Source organism: Vombatus ursinus, unplaced genomic scaffold (assembly GCF_900497805.2).
Source record: "Vombatus ursinus unplaced genomic scaffold, bare-nosed wombat genome assembly UNPS02014802.1, whole genome shotgun sequence".
NCBI lineage: Eukaryota > Metazoa > Chordata > Mammalia > Diprotodontia > Vombatidae > Vombatus > Vombatus ursinus.
The window spans coordinates 17133717-17153172 of NW_020954580.1; the positions used below are offsets into that span (position 1 = coordinate 17133717).

A 19456-nucleotide genomic window follows, 5' to 3' on the forward strand; every position below is an offset into this window, starting at 1 on the left:
AAAGGGTTGGAAAGAGTGTGCAAACTCCTTCTGATTCTGCAAGTCAGGAAGTTCTAGGAGAAACCATCAATGGAGAGGGTTGTAAGGAGTATGGTATGCTCACTGAAAAAACAAATTTCAATTAGAACAAGGAGCTGGAGTGTTGAACAAATCATTCAAGGATGTAGATAGGCGAGTTTGTTAAGTATAAAGTAGGGATTCCAGTGACCTTAAAGAGGGAGTCAAACCATATTAGAGTGGACTTGAGGAGGAATAGGGCTTAGTTGAACAGGAATGAAGTTTATATTGAAATATAAAATGTGACATATAAAATGGAATGTTAATTATGTCTAATGACTAAGAGGGTGATTGAATAACAAGTGATTGTTTTCGTTCCTTGTGCTTGTATCCCTAGTGCCTAGCATAGTATCTGACACATAGTAGGCTCTTAATAAATACTTGTTCATTGATTGATGAAATAAGCCAAGGGAAATGAGTAACTTCTCTTCATGGCACACATAAATTCATTATTTTAAAGTTGTACTGTTTTCCTTCCAGGTTCCTCGGGCCCAAAGTATTCATCTCTCATCACATCCTTTTGCCATGCTAACAGCTTCCAAGGCAGTAGAACATGCTCAGAAACAAAGTAAGCTTAGTTATTTTCAACTCACTCTCAATTTAAAAAAATCAATTTTAAAATGAGTTTTTCCAATATTTAATAAACATTTATTAAGTGCCTATGATGTGCCAGGCACTCTAAGTGCTAGGGACACAATTAATAAAAAGATGGTCCCTGCCCTCAGGGAGCTTACAGTCTAATGCAGGGAGACAACACACAAAAGGAGGCAGGAAAGCAGGAGGGAGAAGGGAGACTGGGGGTATCTAGTGTGGGGACATTTTTTCCTATCGAGTTGAAACCAGGGAGAACAGCAGATGCGGAGTAGAGTGAGCTGAAAAGCCCAGTTTCTGCCTTCTATAAAAGAAATTAGTGGGAAAAGTTTGGTAGTTTCCCAGCCCTCCAAAAAAGAGGAGAGGGGAGGCTAAGGGAGTTAATAAAGGCTTGAGTTGATTAGAAGTGATGAGCTTAACCTGTCAGGAGCATCTTCTGTGGAGTTGAAACCAGGAAGGGATTTATTGACCTTTTGTTTTTATATCATCTACATTTCATACTGTCTCTCCCTTCAAAAAATTCACCCCTTAGAACAAAGAATAAAAAAGAGTAAAAAGAAACCAACATATTGAAAAAGTCTGACATTATATGCAGGATTCCAAGCCTTATCCCTCACCTTTTCAAAGAAGTAGGAAGAAGTACCTTTTCATATCCCTTCTAATGCTTGGGCATTAACATTTCATATCATCTAGTTTCAATTGTTTTGTCTTTCCATTTACATTGTTGTACTCATTATGCATGTTTTCCTGGTTCTATTTATTTCATTTTGCACTAGTTCATATAAGTCTTCCCACTTTTCTCTGAATTCACGTTTGTCATTCTTTCACCACTGTAATATACCATTAGCATTCATGTATGCCAATAGGATTAGCCATTTCCCAATCAATGGGCATCATTCTTTGCTACAACAAAAAGTGTTGCTAAAAATATTTTGCTACATACAGGGGCTATTTTGTTTTTTGTCATTGAGCTCATTGTCTCCCTTTACTTTAAAAGAAAAGGTAGGGACAGCTAGGTGGCGCAGTGGATAGAGCACCGGCCCTGAAGTCAGGACAACCTGAGTTCAAATCCGGTCTCAGACCAAACACTTGACACTTACTAGCTATGTGACCCTGGGGCAAGTCACTTAACCCCAATTACCTAAAAAGTAAAAAAAAAAAAAAAAAAGGTAAGGTAATGACTTTATGAATTACAGTAAAAGTTTGTAAGTCAATTAGGTTTTCATTAGCTAACCCTAATTGATTTGTGGAAGTCAGATTTACAAAGATTACCTATTTCTCCCATTACATATAGCAGACAGAAATTATTTATCAGAGCTACTGAAAATAGAAATAAAACATTTTCATTATATGAGGTAGTCATTTTCCAATAATATTATGTACTATACAGGCCATCCAAAACAGCCCTATACTCTTGCCTCCTCATTACATGGAAATGAACCTGGATTTTTAAAAGCCTGTATCAGAAGAGGCATCTGGCAGGTGCTACTAAATTGAAAAGACTTTGTGCCCACTGAAGGACCAGCTTAGGTTTGTGCTAGAGACTCATCCCCGGCAACCAAGAAGTGAGTGTTTGAGCTATCGTCGTGCATGCAACTGGCTCCTCGGGTGTGGAAAGATTGTCATCTGTGTCAATGGAGGTAGTACCCCCATCAATGGAATCACCGGTTTTTGATATATTAAAGTACTATATACAGATTAAGATGTATTAGAGTACCATGTACAGATAAAGTACCATTGTACAGTCATCATGTATGTCCCTAGGTGTCAAGTTACGCAGTAGAATAGCCTGTAGAAATGCCACCAGCAGCTCAATAACAATGAAGGCAATGGAGTCAAAGTCAGCAAAAGGCTCAGAAAACCATCGAAAGACAAAAGTAAGTCTGGAAACCCAAAGTGGAAGCTATTACACTATTATGTATTGGAAACTATTATAAAACTATTGCTAAATGGTTGAAGAAAAGCAGACCTAATCCCATAGCTTTTAAGTATTTCTGAGAGGCAGTGTAGTACACTGGGGAGGCCAATTCATAGCCTTAAAGTCAGAAAGATTTAGGTTCAAATTCTGATTTTGACACTTACTGTCAGATGCGTAACTGTGAATGGGTCTCAACATCTCCGTACCTTGGACATCTCTCTAAGACTACAAATTGAAAATAAGGTGCAAATCTGCATCACAGAAGGTGTTTCCTTATCTGAGAGTTCCCCATACCAATGAAATCATGTCTAGTCCCTATCTCTCCCCATTACATTTCTGTATTTCATCTTCCTGAATGTATTTTTCTTTAACTGACATTACCTTATTCTTACATATAAGTGTCTAGAAATGACTTGATCTAAATTTAATGTTAATTTATTTGGTTAATAATAATATGTAATCTTTATTTAGTGCTTATAGGTAGTGGTTGGAGAACTAGGCTTGAAGTGGGAAAAACCTGGGTTCAAGTCTTGCCTTTGATCTCTACTGGCGGTGGGGTACTGGGCAAGTCATAAAAGCATCTCAGTGCTCTAGATAACTCTCTAAGACAGTAAGTTGAAGAGAAGGTGCTGATCCGCAATGACAGAGAGAGTTTCCTCACCTGAAGTTCCTTATACCAATGATTTCAGTCTCTATCCTTTAAGGTTTGCAAAATGGTTTACGTACATTGTATCAGTGGAACCTCACAACAATCCTATGAGGTAGTTGCTACTATTATCATTGTTTTATAGATGAGGAAGCTAAGGCCAAGAGAAGTTAAGTGGCTTGCCAAGGGTGACCCAGTCAGTATATGTCAGAGGCATAATTTGAACCCTAGTGCATCTGACTCCAAGGCCTGTTTCTAACCACTTGCCCACCTCTGCCAATTTGTTGAATTGAACTGACAGGTAGTCACAAGTAATGGTGTCCTCAATGTCCTTTCTTAGACAAGTAATCCAATGGGAAAAAAAGAACTTTACATTTTATGCCCTTCCACCTTGTTCAATAACAGAAGTGTTTGATGTCTTAACTTCACAAAACCTAGAGGCAAAACCAAAGCAATCATCTCAACCACTGAAGTTGAGGTGCTTCTTCACTAGGCAGCCTTCATTGTTTCCTGCAGGTCTCCAAAGAAGTTGAAATTTGGCATCAAGGCAAAGAGAGAATTGACAACCAAATTCACAGTAAGAAAAACACCATCTGAGAAGACAAAACCTTGCTCTCACCTCTTTCCATAGATACCACCTTCAAGCAACACCAGCCTCGCCACTAGCCTATACTCTTGTGTTTTCTGCTATTTTGTTGTTGTTTTCTAGAAAAGTGCTCTTTCTTTGACTCTGGTTATTCAGATAGGTGTGGGCCTACCCCTGTGCACTGAGTTGTTGGCCAGGCATGGGCCTAGTCTGCTCTATGCATTCTAACACTGTGAAGTACGTTTGAATAGATTTCCCTCTAATTATTTGCTGTTTATACTTCTATCCTTTTGCTTTGTATCTCAGCACATTTCAACTCCTTGGCACATTCTTCAAATGCTAACCTCTGAATGTTCTTTTTCTTTCATAGAAATGAGAGAGTAAGACACTTAGTTTTCCCAAGTAAAAGTTACAATTGCATTATTGCTTCTAGTGTATTTAATGTAGATATATTTATTCAATGATTGTTTATAATAAAGGACATATCAAAAATATTTGGATGTTGACTTTTTTCAACAAAATTTTATGGGGACAAAGTTCTGGTGTTAAGAAAAGAACAGTTATTAGTTTGTTCAGAGGGCAAATGAGATCAGACATGTAGCTGGTTTTCCAAACTAGACAAATGGTTAAAGAATCAGCTTGCAAGGAATGATCAAGTGAAGTGCCCCTGGGATCTATGCTTGGACCTATGTATGTTATCATTTTTGTCAGCGACTTGCACCGAGGAATAGATGGCATGACACAAAGCTGAGAAAGATGACTAATGAACTAGATAATAGAGTCCAGAACAAAAATGTCTTATTTTCAGAGGATATCTTATTTTGTTGCTTTTGCTAAGCAATAGAGAGGTCAGTTACCTAAGTCCTGTGCTTCTCAGATAATTCCCTAGAACTTATCTATCATGTTGTATCTATAGATTGAATTCTAGTTCAGTTGATGAAGGGGGTCCTTCCATCAGCAGCTCCCCAGGATTAAAATGATTTTTTTTTACAAATCTAATAATATTCTTTAAAGAGGATTTCCTAGAAGATTTGAAATTATGTAAAAATTCCAATCATTTATTACTTATGGATCTTCATTTGCTGTTAATTAAAAGCATTCTTTGCTGCCATCTGCAAACCTATGCCTTAAGAACTAAACTGGAGATGAGTCCAGATCACAAATGTTAGCCTTGAATGTGCACCAGTTTCTTGCTGCATGAAAAATTTCACTAGTCTATAAAAATACACCTATGGGGTTAGCCTTTTGTTGAAAGTGGCATGGTGGTGTATTTTACGTGTATAGTCATGGATGAAAATACCATTAGAATTCATTGTGCCCAGACTGTGACCATCTCAGAACACAATGGAACATTACTTATTGTTCCGTGAAATACACTTAGAGAACAAGAGAGGAAGAAGAAGTAGAAACAAACTACCAAACTACCAGCTGAGAAATTCTGGCAAGTGTGTGGCTTAACAGAAATGTAACTAGTCTGCTTTCCAGCACGCTCGGCACAGGTAGGTACATTTCCTTATAGTTACTTGCTGTTTGTACTGTTGTCCCTTTGCCTCTATGCTGCCCTAAGAAAAACCCACAGATGTAAAGGTGTATAGGTGGCATTACCAAGCATGTAATTTTAACCCATGGCTTAAAGACTGTTTACATAAGATTCTGATCTTCTCAAAGACTGTCTGTAATCACTTGTTTTCTCTCTTGAATCTAGAAGCCGGACTAGGATCTCTCTTCTCTCCCAAGATCTTACCAATTCTGTCTCTGATGCAAAAACAGAACATTAAGTAATCAATCTTCACCAGTGAGGAGAGATTTGCGCAAATGGATTTTGAGCCATGGGTTATGTAATATTTAAAGAACACTTTGGTAAAAGTAACTTTTTTTTGGACAGGATTTTTTTTTAATCCAGTAGACCAGGGAAACACTATAGATATGGTTTGTCTTGATTTTAAAACATTTAATGAAGTCTCTCAAGCTATTCTTTTGAACACAGTGAAGAGATGTGGTCCAGCCAAGTGATAGTACAAGTAGATAGATGCCAAACTAGCCAAATGGCTAGAGAATAGACTTGCAAGGAATTCTTGAGAGAAATACCCTGATCTATGCTTGACCCTGTACTAGTTAATAGTGTTGCCAGTGGCTTAGACTGAGGTATAGATGGCATGACACAAAACTGAACTAGAAAATAGAATTGACCAAAAAGGTCTTGATAGTCTAGAACATAGGAACAAACCTATTAAGATGAAACCTAATGGCAATAAATATAATAAATATAATATTATAATATAATAAATATAAAGTCTTATACTGTATTAAAAAAAATCAACCTCACAAGTACAAAATGGTGAAAATGTGGCTATATAGGTCATCTGACAAAGATATGGGGGTTTCAACGTATTGTTAACTCAATGTGACTCAACAGAATGATATGGAAACTGAAAAAGCTAATATGAAAAAGCAACTGAAAAAACTAATATGAAAAAGCTGCATTACGAGAGACAAGTTTCAGGAAATAAAGAGGTGATCATACTGTATACTGCCCTAATCTGACTGAATCTATAGTATCATGGTCAATTATGGGTGCCACATTTTAGAAAGGGCATTAATAAGCTAGTCTACTAGCTCAAGCCTTCATAGTGGCAAAGGCAAAGACCCACAGCACTGAGATAGTTCTTGGAGTCACAAAAAGAAATTTTTATCGGTTGCAAGCCTTGTATTTTGCCTCACTAGACAGTTGGTGTTGGCAGTTGGAGAGCCTGGAATGTGGTCTGCGAACAGCAAGAAAAGGGACAATGTATCAGGTTGAACCTGGGAGCTGAGGCATTCTTAGGAGGAGCACATCCAATAGTAAACTCATTTCTTTGTGTCCTTGCTGTCTGCTATGAATGCTTTTCCAGCACTCTCTAACATTATCCTTTTTCTCACATATAGAGACAGGGCTGCATTCCTGAATCAAATGATGCGAAATGAAAGCAATTTAGACTATCTATGCTATTAGCATAGTCCCTTCAGATCTGCTAAGGGAAAGGTCCTGGATTTGGAATTTGAAGATGGGTTCTAATGGTGGAATAAATAGCTAATACCTGCTTGTGACCTTGGGCAATTCATGCAATCTCTGTGGACCACAGTTTTCTTATTTGTAAAATAAAGGAGCTGAATTAGATGATCCAAATTCCATCACCTCTAACATATACTTTCCAGCCATATTAGACTACTATCCTTCCCTATTATCAACTTACCTCTCCTATCTATGCTCCCTAAACCCTAAACACTACCTATTAAAATCTGTCCTTTCTTCAAGATCACATTCATGTCTCCTTTTCCACGAATCCTTATCTGATCCTTCTGACTAAAAAGTTATCACTCTGCCATACAAATTTCTTACAACACTTTGCCTGGATCTCTTCACTATCCTTATCCTATTCTGTCTTATAACATAATTATTTGTGAATATGTGTGGTAGGAACTATATTTGACATATAGTCTAGGCTAGTTTCATTTTTTTCTTAAAACATTTTGAAACAGCTTTAAAAGATTTATGGACTCCTAGCTATGCAATGACCAAGATTCCCAAGAACCAGTGATGAATCAGGCTACCTATCTCCTGACAGAGATGTAAAATTCAAAAGATGTACATTTTTTTCAATGTGGCCAGTGCAATGAATTTGTTTTGCTTGACTATGCATATTGGTTTACAAGGGTTTTGTTTTTCTTTTTTTTTTCCTGGTGGGGCAGAAGTAAGAGAGAAAATAAAATTAGTTTGTTGAAAAAAAAATTAAATGAAAGACAAAAAAAGGTATTGAAACTATCATTAAGATTTACAGTATCTTACACCATTTACCAAGATAAGGTCAAAATGGGTACATGACTTAGCTATAAAGGGAGATATTACACGATAATTTGAAGAACATGGAACATATTACTTATCAGACTTATGGATTCGTAAATAATTTATGAAAAAACAAGAGACAGAGAACATTGTGAGGCGTAAAATGGATAGTTTTGATTACATGCAATTAAAAAGGGGTTGTACAATAAAGCCACTGTAGTAAAAATCAGAAGGAAAGCAGAGAATTGGGAGAAAATTTTTATAGAGAATTTCTCAGATAAAGGTCTCATATGTCTAGTATAAATAGAGCTTTGTCATATCTCTAAGAATGAGTCATTCCTGGGGCAGCTAGGTGGTGCAGTGGATAGAGCTCCAGCCTTGGAGTCAGGAGGACCTGATTTCAAACCCGGTGTCAGACACATGACATTAACTAGCTGTGTGACCCTGGGCAAGTTAACCCTGATTGCCACACCAAAAGGCAAAAAAAAAAAAAAAAAGAATGAGTCATTCTTCAATTGATAAATGCTCAAAGGTTATGAACAGACAGTTTTCTGATGAAGAAATCAAAACAGTTTATATCAAAGCAATTATAAAAATGCTTTAAATTGTTATCGATTAGTGTGCCGGCCGCGCCGACCTTGTGCCGGCCGCGCTGTGCACTCTCCTCCTATAAGGAGCAGGCTGCCAGAGTCATACCAGTCTTCAGTGCCTACCCGGATAAACACACAGAGACGAGCCTACCAGGAGGTGCCAACACCCGAGCTTTATTCAGAGGCCATCATAGCAAGGCCAAACAGGAAGGCCAGAGCAACAGAGCAGGAGCAAAGAGAGAGCGTGCGTCTGGGATTAGTGCATAGACAAAGAGAGAGCACGTGACCTAGGAAGTCAGGCCCAGATACCGGGAGGAGGCGTCTGGGGTCAGTGCTACACAAAGGGAAGGTACGTGACCCAGGAAGTCAGGAAGGACACAGGAAGGAGGCGTCTGGGGTTGACGTTGCATATAGGGAGGGGACTAAGCAAAGGGAACTCGTCCTCTGCCGTCCCACTCCCACGTGGCACAGCCCCCTGCCTCAGGAGCACATGCTCCGGCTACTTCCTTGTATCCTGATCCTTCCCCAGCTTATCTCACATAGCACTGCCCACTGCCTCAGGACTTCTCCGTATCCAGCCCATCCCAGTTCACCACAACTCCGCCTACCACAGCCCCTGCCTCGGGAGCATTACTTCCTAATACCCAGATCCTACCCCAATCTTGCCACAACTTTCACTTGGCAGTAGCCAACATCAGACAGTCCCTCACAGATTAGAGAAATGCAAATTAAAACAACCTTGAGATACCATTTTACATCTATCAAATTGTCTAAAATGATAGAAGGGGAAAGTGACAAATGTTGGAGGGGCTGTGGAAAAATCAGGACACTGTTGTGGAATTCACTGTTGTGGAATTGTGAATTGGTCTAACCATTTTGGAGAGTAATTTGGAATTATGCCCAAAGAGTTATAAAACTGCCTATACCTTTTTCCCAAGATAATTAGGGAAAAAGGAAAAGAACTCACATGTTCTAAAATATTTATAGCAGTTCTCTTTGTAGTGACAAAGAACTGGAAATTTCAGGAATGCCCATCAATTGGGAAATGGCTAAACAAGTTGTGGTATATAATTGTGATGAAATGCAACTGTGCTATAGGAAATAATGAACTCAATGATTTCAGAAAAACATGGATAGACTTACAAAAATAAGGAAGAGTGAAATGATCGGAACCAAGAGAACATTGTATATGGTAACAGCAATATTGTTTTAAGAACAACTTTCAGCAACCAAGTCATTTTGACTATTATGAATATCCAAATTAACTGCAAAGGACCTATGAAGGAAGATGCTATCTGTACCCAGAGAAAGAACTGATAAATAGAAGTATGTATAGTATGGATTTACACACACACACACACACACACACACACACATGTGAATATACATATATATATGTATATATATTTGTGTCTAATGGTAGCCGTATCTGAGCTGGGGGAGGGAGGGAAAAAAGAAAGTTACATGATAACTTTATTATATATTTAAAAGGAAAAGGAAGTTGTACATAATAGATTTGCAAAAAATGAAAATAAAAATGATTTATAGTAATTGACTCAAAGGAGTAAAACTTGAACTGCTGACATAGCTTCCTATTAGCCTAAATGCAAAAGCCAATCCACGAAGAGGCAGGAGTAACACTCTCCCTCATGCTTGACAAACATGCCAATAGGACCAAAACAGAAACAGGAAAGCTACGCTCAACTGAATCAACGCTGTATCCTTGCTGATTATCTTTTCCATACCATGGCTAAGTAAATCTCTTGTTAATTACTAGGTGGCCTACAATTACTAGATGGCCTCTCTTATTTCAAACCTCAAGCACCAGGTAAGTCTGAGTCAGGTCCAACCTACAATGGCATCACATTTAGATTATAATTCTATTAGATTTTAAGCTCTTTGAGGGCAAGAGATTGGTCTTAATTCATCTTTATATCCCCAGCAACTAGCAGAGTGGAATTGTTGGATTGTTAAATTCATAACATGGATTAATTAGCTGAGTGCCATAAATGAAAGTTAAATCATTGTAAGTGAAAGGCTACCTATATAATACATTTTACTTAATATATTGATAAGAAATTTTTTCTTGTTATCTTGTAAAACAAGGATAATTTTATATGAATAATGATGTTTTAAGGCTATGTGCATTTTAACATATCCAGTAGTGAGTAATGCCACCTAAAAGGAAGTGAGACTGAGTTTGTCAAATCAATAAGTATTTGTTAAGTACCTATTATGTGCCATGCATATCAGGAATATAACATTTGATAGTAGATCTACCTATCTAATTCAGTTTTAAAAAAAAATAACTTGCTTTTTGGAAAAAGTCTGTTGGTATATGATGGGACAACAGGCAGAGAACTAGATTATCAAGGATAACTGTCAAAATAGATCAAATAATAATAATCATAACAGCTAGCTAGCATTTATATAACATTTGAAGGTTTGCAAAGCACTTTACAAATATCTCATTTGATCCTCAAACAACCCTGGGAGGTAGATGCTATTATTAACCCCCATTTTACAGATAAGGAAACTGAGGCATACAGCGGTTAAGTGACTTAGCCAGGGTCATACAGCTAGTACATATCTGAAGCCAAATTTGAACTCAGATTTTCCTAATGTCTACCCAGAGTTCCAACTTCTGGGCCAAGCAATTGCCTCACCAAATACTTGTTATGCAAAGTTTAAACTTACCCTTTCCCTCATTTGCTATTGTTAATGCCCTCCCTCCTCCTTCCCAAATCACTTTGTATATATTTTGTATTTGCTTAACTATGTACATATTGTTTTCTGTTATAATCATGTGTCAGTTCCTTGAGGGCAGGGACTATTTATTTCATTTTGGGGTTTGTATCTCTTAGTGCCTAGCACAATGCCAAACATACTATGGATTTAATAAATGCTTGTTAAGCAAATGAATAAATGAATGAATGAATGAATGAATGAATGAATGAATTCCCATTGCCTGTATAGACAAATTCAAATTGGAAGTTGAGTTAGGATTTTGAATGAAATGATAAATTGATTTTTAAAGGATGAAATTGAATAGGCAGAATGGATTACTTGATAGAATACCAAACATGGAGTCAGGAAGATGTTGGTTCCTATCCTGCCTCAGACTTTATATCTAATGCTGATTAAACCACTTAACCTCTCAATGCCTCCATTTCTTTTATTTTTTTATTTTTTTTTGCCTAGGCAATGAGGTTAAGTGACTTGCCCAGGGTCACACAGCTAGTAAGTGTTATGTGTCTGAGGCTGGATTTGAACTCAGGACCTCCCGAATCCAGGGCCAGTGCTCTATCCATTGCACCACCTAGCTGCCCCTCAATGCCTCCATTTTTTAACATGTAAAATGAATGGGGTTAGAGTCACTGCTCTCTGATCTTTGAAACCTCTAGATATCTGAAAGTACAAGTTTGTTAGGGGCATGGGGATTCCAGACCCGTGGTTTCATTGCTGTGGGGGTATGGCAACTCCCTCTATTGATGCAGATTGGCAACTGTACAGTAATTTACAGTGTTAGAGAGTTGCCTGGGCAGAATTTGAACCCCATACTTCCTATATCCTATTCACTACATCAAGCTGCTTTCCAAAAATTCAAACAATCTTCCAAAGTTCAAACAGCCCTACTCAAACTTCACCACTCCGTGATTCATTTTGCTCCCTGCATACAGCTTTCCTTTGTAGTCTTACTAACTTATATTGTATATTTCCTAATTTTCTCAGGTGACATTTTCTGGACTCTCCAAAATGCACAACTTCACTATAGGAATCACAATGCAGTTTTCCAAATCCGGGAGTTAACTGATTGGGATTCCCTACTGCCCTTCCGCCCTCCAAGTCATTTAGGAATATGGCCATTCACGTGCTTTTGCTCCTGACTCAGCCTCAATGTAGACATAGCTCAGCCTCAGCAGTTTTTATAGGGACAGAACTCTAAATGAAGTCAATCCGCTCACGGAAACATGCGTTTCTATATGACTGCATAGGGTGAGAAGCTGGCCCATTGTGCCCAGCACCATAATGGCTCTGCTGACTTCAATAGCTTTCAGTGGGAGAGCAAGGCCAACTCGAAAGTACCAGAGAAAGCAAGAGGAAATTGGACAATGAACCCCCTGCCCTCACACTAGAAGGAAAAAAAAGAAAACATGAAAATCCCCTCCCTATCCACCACACTGGGCCTCTTTTGTGTTGTTCTTGCCGATGCGGCAACAGACCTGCTCTATATATACAAGCAGCCGCTGCTGTTACACTGAACTCTGCATCGCCGCCAGCCAGACATGGGAAAGGTGAGCAAAGCATAAGGATGTCATCAAGTCGTTGTGGCTGTTCTTTTTAAATGAAGACTGTAATTACCAAGTGAATGCTCAATAACCTCCTTGATATTCATTTGCAGATCATCTTCTTTGAGGACCGGGGTTTTCAGGGCCGCTGCTATGAGTGTAGCAGTGACAATGCTAACCTACAGCCCTACTTCAGCCGCTGCAACTCCATCCGGGTGGACAGTGGCTGCTGGATGATTTACGAGCGCCCCAATTACTCTGGGCACCAGTATTACCTGAGAAGAGGAGAGTATCCAGACTACCAGGAATGGATGGGCTTCAATGACTCTATCAGGTCCTGCCAGATAATCCCTTATGTGAGTTTCATTTTGTGTTGGGTGATGAGTTAATATCAGTGGCCAAGGATTCATGTTTACCAAACGATTTCTATTTATTCCAACTCGGAAAAAGGGGTCAGAACTGAGTTGGGAATATTTGGGATTATAGGCTCACAGATTTAGAGTTGACAAGGGCCTTGGAGAACATGGAATCTGCCCCTTCCTCATCTGACAAATGGGAAAAGTGAGGCTCATAGAGATTAAGTGAGTTGCTTGAGGTCCATGAGTGTTTGAAAAAGAGAATTATGAATAGCTAAATAAACATTGACACTTTTTTTTTTACTAAACATATAAATATTCTGTTATGACACCTCTCATTTCAAATGCTTAAAAAGATATGTGGTTTCAGTGATGTGGGTACTTCCTCCATAGCTGCATTATCAACAGCCCCACCACGTCTTGGTAGACGGTTTCATGAGTTACTGTGGTTTGCCATTTCCTTCTCCAGCTCATTTTGCAAACAAAAAAGAAAGTCATCCGGCATTCAACCTTCCTGACCTTGGCTAGGCTGACCCGTCTCATAACAGAAGCGATCTGTTGTCAGGCCTCGACACAAATCCTTTCTAGCTTGGGAAGACCTGCGAAAGTTCGGGTGCTGCTGGCGTAATCTGTTAGGACCCAACATGAGCTTCACACCACGTTTATAGCATCAGAGGCATCTTCATTTTGCCAATGAAGAAATAGGCCTCAGAGAGGTTAAGTGACCTGCCCAAAGACACAAAGCTAGTAAACGTTAGAAGCTCTCACAATAACATAGCATCTGGTGTTAAACTAAGAAGCCTCTAGAAGGCATCTGAGTCATGGGTGAAATTCATCATGGTTTGGTGAAAAACAGCTTCTGCTAGACTCATCTACTTTCCTTCTGTGATAAAGAAACAGAACAAGGGTTTCAGATGAAGTAGCAGAAATGCTTGACTTTAGCTGTTCATTCCCCTGTGATGTGCTCGTCAAAGACATGGGAGAACATAGTTTAGATCTGTAAGGAGTTTATTTCCATGGGTGTCGTTATTAAGGTTCATGTCAGCATGGGGAAAAATTTATTTTTATTTGGTCCTTACTCTAGTGTTACTTTTAATTAAAAAAATTTGATGAGAGCAAAACTATGTTCATTCTATTTGCTGATTGAACTAAATTATGTGCAGGGAATTAGGAGATTGAAGAAACAAATTAAAATTCAAGTTGGAAAAATGAGCAATTGTAAATCGGGTAAAGTTGACTAGAGAAAAATCAAAATAATTCATTTAGGCAGAAAAAGCAAATGCCATGAGTCTTAATGTAAAAAAACAAAACAAAACATGATATGAGAGGTCTAACAGACCCCTTGTAAGGGATAGTGACAGGATTGGTCATTTCTTTGATGAAGGGAGCTTCTGTGAGGAACATCCTTTTTTAAATATAGGTTGGCACCATTTCTGCGAGAGAGAGAGTTGCCCAGAAGACTGAGGAATTCAATGACTTGCCTGAGATCACAAGGTCTATGTCTTACAGACAGAGCTTAAACCCAGGCCTTCCTGGATTTCAGGCCTGCTTGCTATATGTTACACCTCACTGCCTGTCACACAGTAGGGAATTAATAAATATTAAACTGAGTTGAAGGGAGGAACTGTGGGATGTAATCCTCTTTATACATTCAGCATATGCACTTGCAACGTTCAATATCTCAAAAGGAAAAGCATTTCCCCCCTGTATTTCATGTTTTTTCTGCTATATCAAAGAGAGTTTTCAAGGCAGAGGTCTCCTGAGTGTCTGTCAATGGTTGCTAATCAGACTTATCTTTAAGGTTGTTGTTTAGTCGTGTCTGACTCTTCATGACCCCAGGTGGGGTTTTCTTGCTAAAGATACTGGAGTGGTTTGCCATTTCCTTTCTCCAGCTCATTTTACGGATGAGGAAACCAAGGCAAACAAGGTTGAGTGATTTGCCTAGGGTTATGTGTCTGAGGCCACAAGTAAGATTTGAACTCAGGTTTTCCTGACTCCAGGCCCTGCACTCTCCACTGCCATCTTTAATGCTAGCTCCAGGTAGAACAACTGAGCAAAACATCTGAGGGCAAGAAAGACAGCATGTTCTAGAAATCCTTGCTTACTTCATGCAGACAGATACAGGGTAATTATGTGACTCCTTCCTGAATCCAGACAACACTCTTTAGTTTATTTCTCATCTTCTCTTGCTATTCTCTCCTCCCCCCGCAAACCTCCTCCCCCCTGCAACAGACTGGCTCCCACAGGATACGGCTGTATGAGAGAGAAGACTACAAAGGTCAAATGATGGAGCTCACTGATGATTGCTCTTGTGTCCAAGATCGCTTCCATCTGAATGAAATATACTCTCTTAATGTCTTGGAGGGTTGCTGGGTCCTTTATGAGATGCCCAACTACAGAGGAAGGCAGTTCCTGCTGAGACCTGGTGAATACAGGAGATACCTGGACTGGGGAGCCATGAATGCCAAAGTGGGCTCTCTGAGAAGGGTCATAGATGTATGCTAAATTAAGTTGTCTCTTGTAATCACGGATGTAAAAATTAAATAAATATGTAGATTGTATTTCTGGCACTACTTGGCTTTTGTCCTTTTCTTTTAATGACATTATTTCATGGATCTCCAAGGGAAAAAAATTATCACCTGGAAGGCAACCCTTCTGGTAATGAGCCTCTCTGAATTCAGGTAGGCTTGTTCTTCAACTTCAGGCTCAAGCTATGGTCAGGATCATACTTGAAGCCTCACCAGCTTCATAGAACCTGCTAGAGTTCTCAATTCATTGACATAGGCTTTAAGAATTTATGGTCTTCTAAACGCTACAATGAGCCATAGGAATAGGACTTTTGTGGACTACTTAAGTGCTAATAAATGGGAACCCCACAGGGGAAGTCTGCAATCACAAGATAATGTAGCTAGCTGTGAAAGGCATTTGTTATATATTTTATTTTATTGTATATTGTATGTGTTGGGCAACAATGTTTATTGGCACTCACAATGTACAGAATATGGTCTTGGGCCATAGGCAAAATAAGGGACCAGTGAAGGAAGGAAAAGACAGAGTCTGTGTCTTCAGAAAAAATTGATTCTAATGGAAGAAGAGAAGACAAATAGAATAATTCGTGTTTACATGGCATTTCAAGATTTGCCAAATGCTGTCTGGGAGGTAGGCAGTACAAGAATTATTATCTTCATTTTACAGATGAGAATGAGGCACTGAGAAGTCATGACTTACCCATGACCACAAAACTACTATTTTTATGAGGTACGATTCGAACTCTAGTCTCCTAACTCCAAGACCACAGGTCTAGACACTACACCAAGGCTATATTTCATATTAAGAAAACAAATACTAAAACCATAAAAACAGTTATGTAACTAATCATAACTAGACACACATGCTAATGGGTGATCAGAATCCCATGAGATTGAAAGCTTTATGGAATATGGGAGCATTAAAAGGAACTTGGACCTTTAACATTAAGTCCAGGTTATTAAAATAACACAATACACTTTATTCAAATTCACCATCACAATCAGTCAACTTCAGATTACTCCAGGACTTGATTATCCACTTTGTACGCTATCCACAGTTAACATTTAATTTCTTTCATTTTTCACATTGCTGGGCCCCTTATGATCAAGGGGCCCAAACTCCAAGTCTAAGTGTTCTTTCTATATTGCCATATTTCCTCCAATAGAACCCTATATATCATTTTAAATTAATATATGCCACACAAACTCCTTCAAAAAACCCAAATATTCACGAGATCATAGTGCCTTACTCAAAAGAGTTCAGCCTAATAATTCACACAGGAAAACCAAATGAATGAAGATTGTCTTTTGTTCAGTCTATAATATTCAACCTAGAGTGCTCTATCAAACATATACTAGGACAAATATTGTTTATGTACAATGAACTGGATCATAATTGAACAGGACAGAAAAAGCAAGTTAATTCCATTTTGATAAATTGTACACTACACTTTTTTTCAAAAAAGAATTGTAGTGATATATTTTTCCTTTAACATTGCCTAAATTTTTCATGGTATCCTTTCCATTCCTCTTCTAGTGAGTTATCCAATATAACAAAGTATATTTTTTTTTAAGAAAAAGAGAAAGCAGACCAAAAAAATCAGCAAAACTGACCACTACCTCAAAAAAAGTCTGAAAGCATAAGCAATATTTCAGATGTGTGAAGCTCCCACCTCTTCAAAGGAGTGGGGGGATGGGGAGGGAGTCTCAACCATGGAACAAAATGCTACTCCTAGGATAAGTTCATTACTTCTAAACTCACCATCATGTTGCTAACTCAAGTCTTGATTGCTACTTCCTTCAGCTCCTCTTCCCCTCTGTTTAGAGGACTGGAGGGTGGGAGTACCAAACTCCTCCCAGTGACTTCTTTTATATGGGACACAACCAGGACTCTTAGACCACTATATTTTGTATCTGCAGCCCTCCCTGGTTTCAACCCCTTGGAACAAGATGCTTCCATGCCAGGTACCCCTTGGTGTTCTCTCTTTCCACCACCACCCCACTTTCCTGCTTTCTTTTATGTGTTTTCTCCTCCTTGAGATTGTAAGCTCATTGAGGGCAAGGATTTATTTATTGTATAATAAATAGTGTATAGCACAGTGCTTGGCACCTGGCAGGTGCTTAATAAATGTTTATTGGATTGGATGGATTGGATTTTCATCTCTCTTTTTGGAGGGCATGTTTGCTCTTTGTAATTCTGCAACATTCACTTTTAATTATCTTGTGGATATTGTCCCTTTCACTTAAATTGTAGACATTGTGTGTTTTATTTTCTTGGTTCTGCTTACTTCACTCTGTATCAGTTCATGTAGATCTTTCCATGCTTCTTTGTATTCATCATATTCATTATTTCTTATGGCATAATAATGTAACATAATTTGTTTAGTTATCTCAATCAATAGGAATCTACTTTGTTTCCACTTCTTTGCTACCATAAAAAGTATTGCTATAAATATTTTGGTATTTATAGACACTTTCTTCTATCAATCCCCTCTTTATAACATATACATAGTGGGTACACTACTCTTAATGACCCCAACCTTTTCCCAGAATCAAAGGGGAAATATTTTTTCCAATAATTCTATATGGCTTTGAATCATGAAATACCACAGTCTATGAATAAAGTTGTGGGTCACCCAAAAGGCAATGGAGAAACACATGGTGGGCTTGAGTAGGGTACAATGTATTACTAATGAAGAATCAAGCAGGAGAAATGCTATAAAGCTAGCAGCAGAGAGACCTATGGCCAGGATAGAGGTAAGAGTTCATGCTGAAGAAAAGTTTAAAAGAAAAGAAAGGATAAGAACCCATGACTATGTGAGGGTTGAGGGAAAAAGAAGGGTAGAGGAATAGAAACAGATTGCATCAAACCTAGAGCACTGATGCTGAACACACTCCTCTCTCACCACCTCTTCTTTATAAAGAGGGAGCAAGAATTCAATAGAAAGAAATATATAAGTGAAGGAGATAGAGTGAAACATACAATTAACAATAATTACTATGAATGTCAATGAGATAAACTCAACCATAAAATGGAAGAAGATAGCAAAAATGGAATAGAAAGCAGGTCCAACAGTATGTTGGATAACCAATGGACACCCCACATATTTCAGTTGTATTCACATATTATCAAGAGATCTATTAGAAGGCACAGAGTACATTGGATAGACTCTCTGTGGAAGATTTACAGGAAGACAGGGAGCAACATCATATTGTATAAGTGTCTTGATGTCTCATGAAGTTAGTAGTTTCTATTTGTTCTATTGTATCTTCAGGGAATTTGTTTCTTAGATCAAGTTTTGCACCTCTCATTCTAAGCTATTAATTCTCTGTCCAAACATTTTCCATTGCTGTTATTTTTCCCCATCTTTTTCTCTAGTATTCTCATTTGATTTTTAAAGTCACTTTAAATTTGCTCTTCTCTTCCAAGAATTCTAGTTGAACTTGTGTCTGAGCTACATTTTTTCACTGAAGCTTGGTTGGTAGAAGTTTTAAAATCATTCTCTTCTTCTGGTTTGTGTCTTGAGTGTCCCTATCATCAGCTCTGAATGATCATGCTTTTGGTTTTTTTTTTGTTTGTTTGATCATACTTCATACCTGCTTCCTGACTTTGGACTTTCAGTTAGGTTCAGAGCCTGTGTAATTCTGGAGGAAAAAAATATTATGTTCTGTTTGATTCTTCTATCACTTTTTTTGGGAGGGGGGTGTGGCTGAGTGTTGTATTTCTCCAGGATCTCAAGGACAGCTCAGTTCGGGGAATTGCAAATTTTTAGTGCTCCCAAAGTAATCTGATCCAGGGCAAAGTCTGATTATTGCCCTCTTGGTCTGTGCTCTGCAAGTCCCTGACCTGGATTTGGGTCTGAGCAACACATCTTTGGACTTGCCTTCTGTAGTTCCAGTAAACTTCTGCTGCCAATTAGAAAGTTCTGCAGGTTTAGAACTCCAGGTTCCCTTTTGGTCTGGGATTCCTGTCCTGGATTATTCCCCCTGAAGGTTTCAGACTGTGCTGAGGGATGGAACCAAGACCCTAATCAGTTTCTAGGGTTACAGCCACACAGCTGCTTGCTTCTGA

At 38.5% G+C, this 19456-nt stretch overlaps 2 protein-coding genes across 4 annotated transcripts in view; both read left to right on the forward strand.

Moving 5' to 3' along the window:
• The window catches only part of CUNH2orf80 (chromosome unknown C2orf80 homolog), a 28892-nt gene extending 24700 nt beyond the window's left edge, over positions 1–4192 (forward strand). For all 3 annotated transcript variants that reach the window (XM_027873784.1, XM_027873785.1, XM_027873786.1), the window contains 3 exons: positions 538–625; positions 2413–2525; positions 3729–4192. In XM_027873784.1, the coding sequence (XP_027729585.1) occupies positions 538–625; positions 2413–2525; positions 3729–3809 (282 nt within the window). In that variant the 3' untranslated portion in view covers positions 3810–4192. The remainder of the gene's footprint in view (positions 1–537; positions 626–2412; positions 2526–3728) is intronic.
• Positions 4193–12440: 8248 nt separating this feature from the next.
• On the forward strand, positions 12441–15414 carry LOC114051394 (gamma-crystallin D). The gene is made up of 3 exons (XM_027873732.1): positions 12441–12506; positions 12614–12856; positions 15089–15414. Exons 1-3 carry the CDS (start codon positions 12498–12500, stop codon positions 15359–15361), a joined length of 525 nt encoding a protein of 174 aa, XP_027729533.1. The 5' UTR covers positions 12441–12497; the 3' UTR covers positions 15362–15414.
• The last annotated feature ends 4042 nt before the right edge of the window (positions 15415–19456 follow it).

Coding starts and splice junctions, on each gene's coding strand:
- LOC114051394 (XM_027873732.1), top strand. Junction 12,857..15,088: donor CCTGCCAGATAATCCCTTAT/GTGAGTTTCATT, acceptor CCCCTGCAACAG/ACTGGCTCCCACAGGATACG.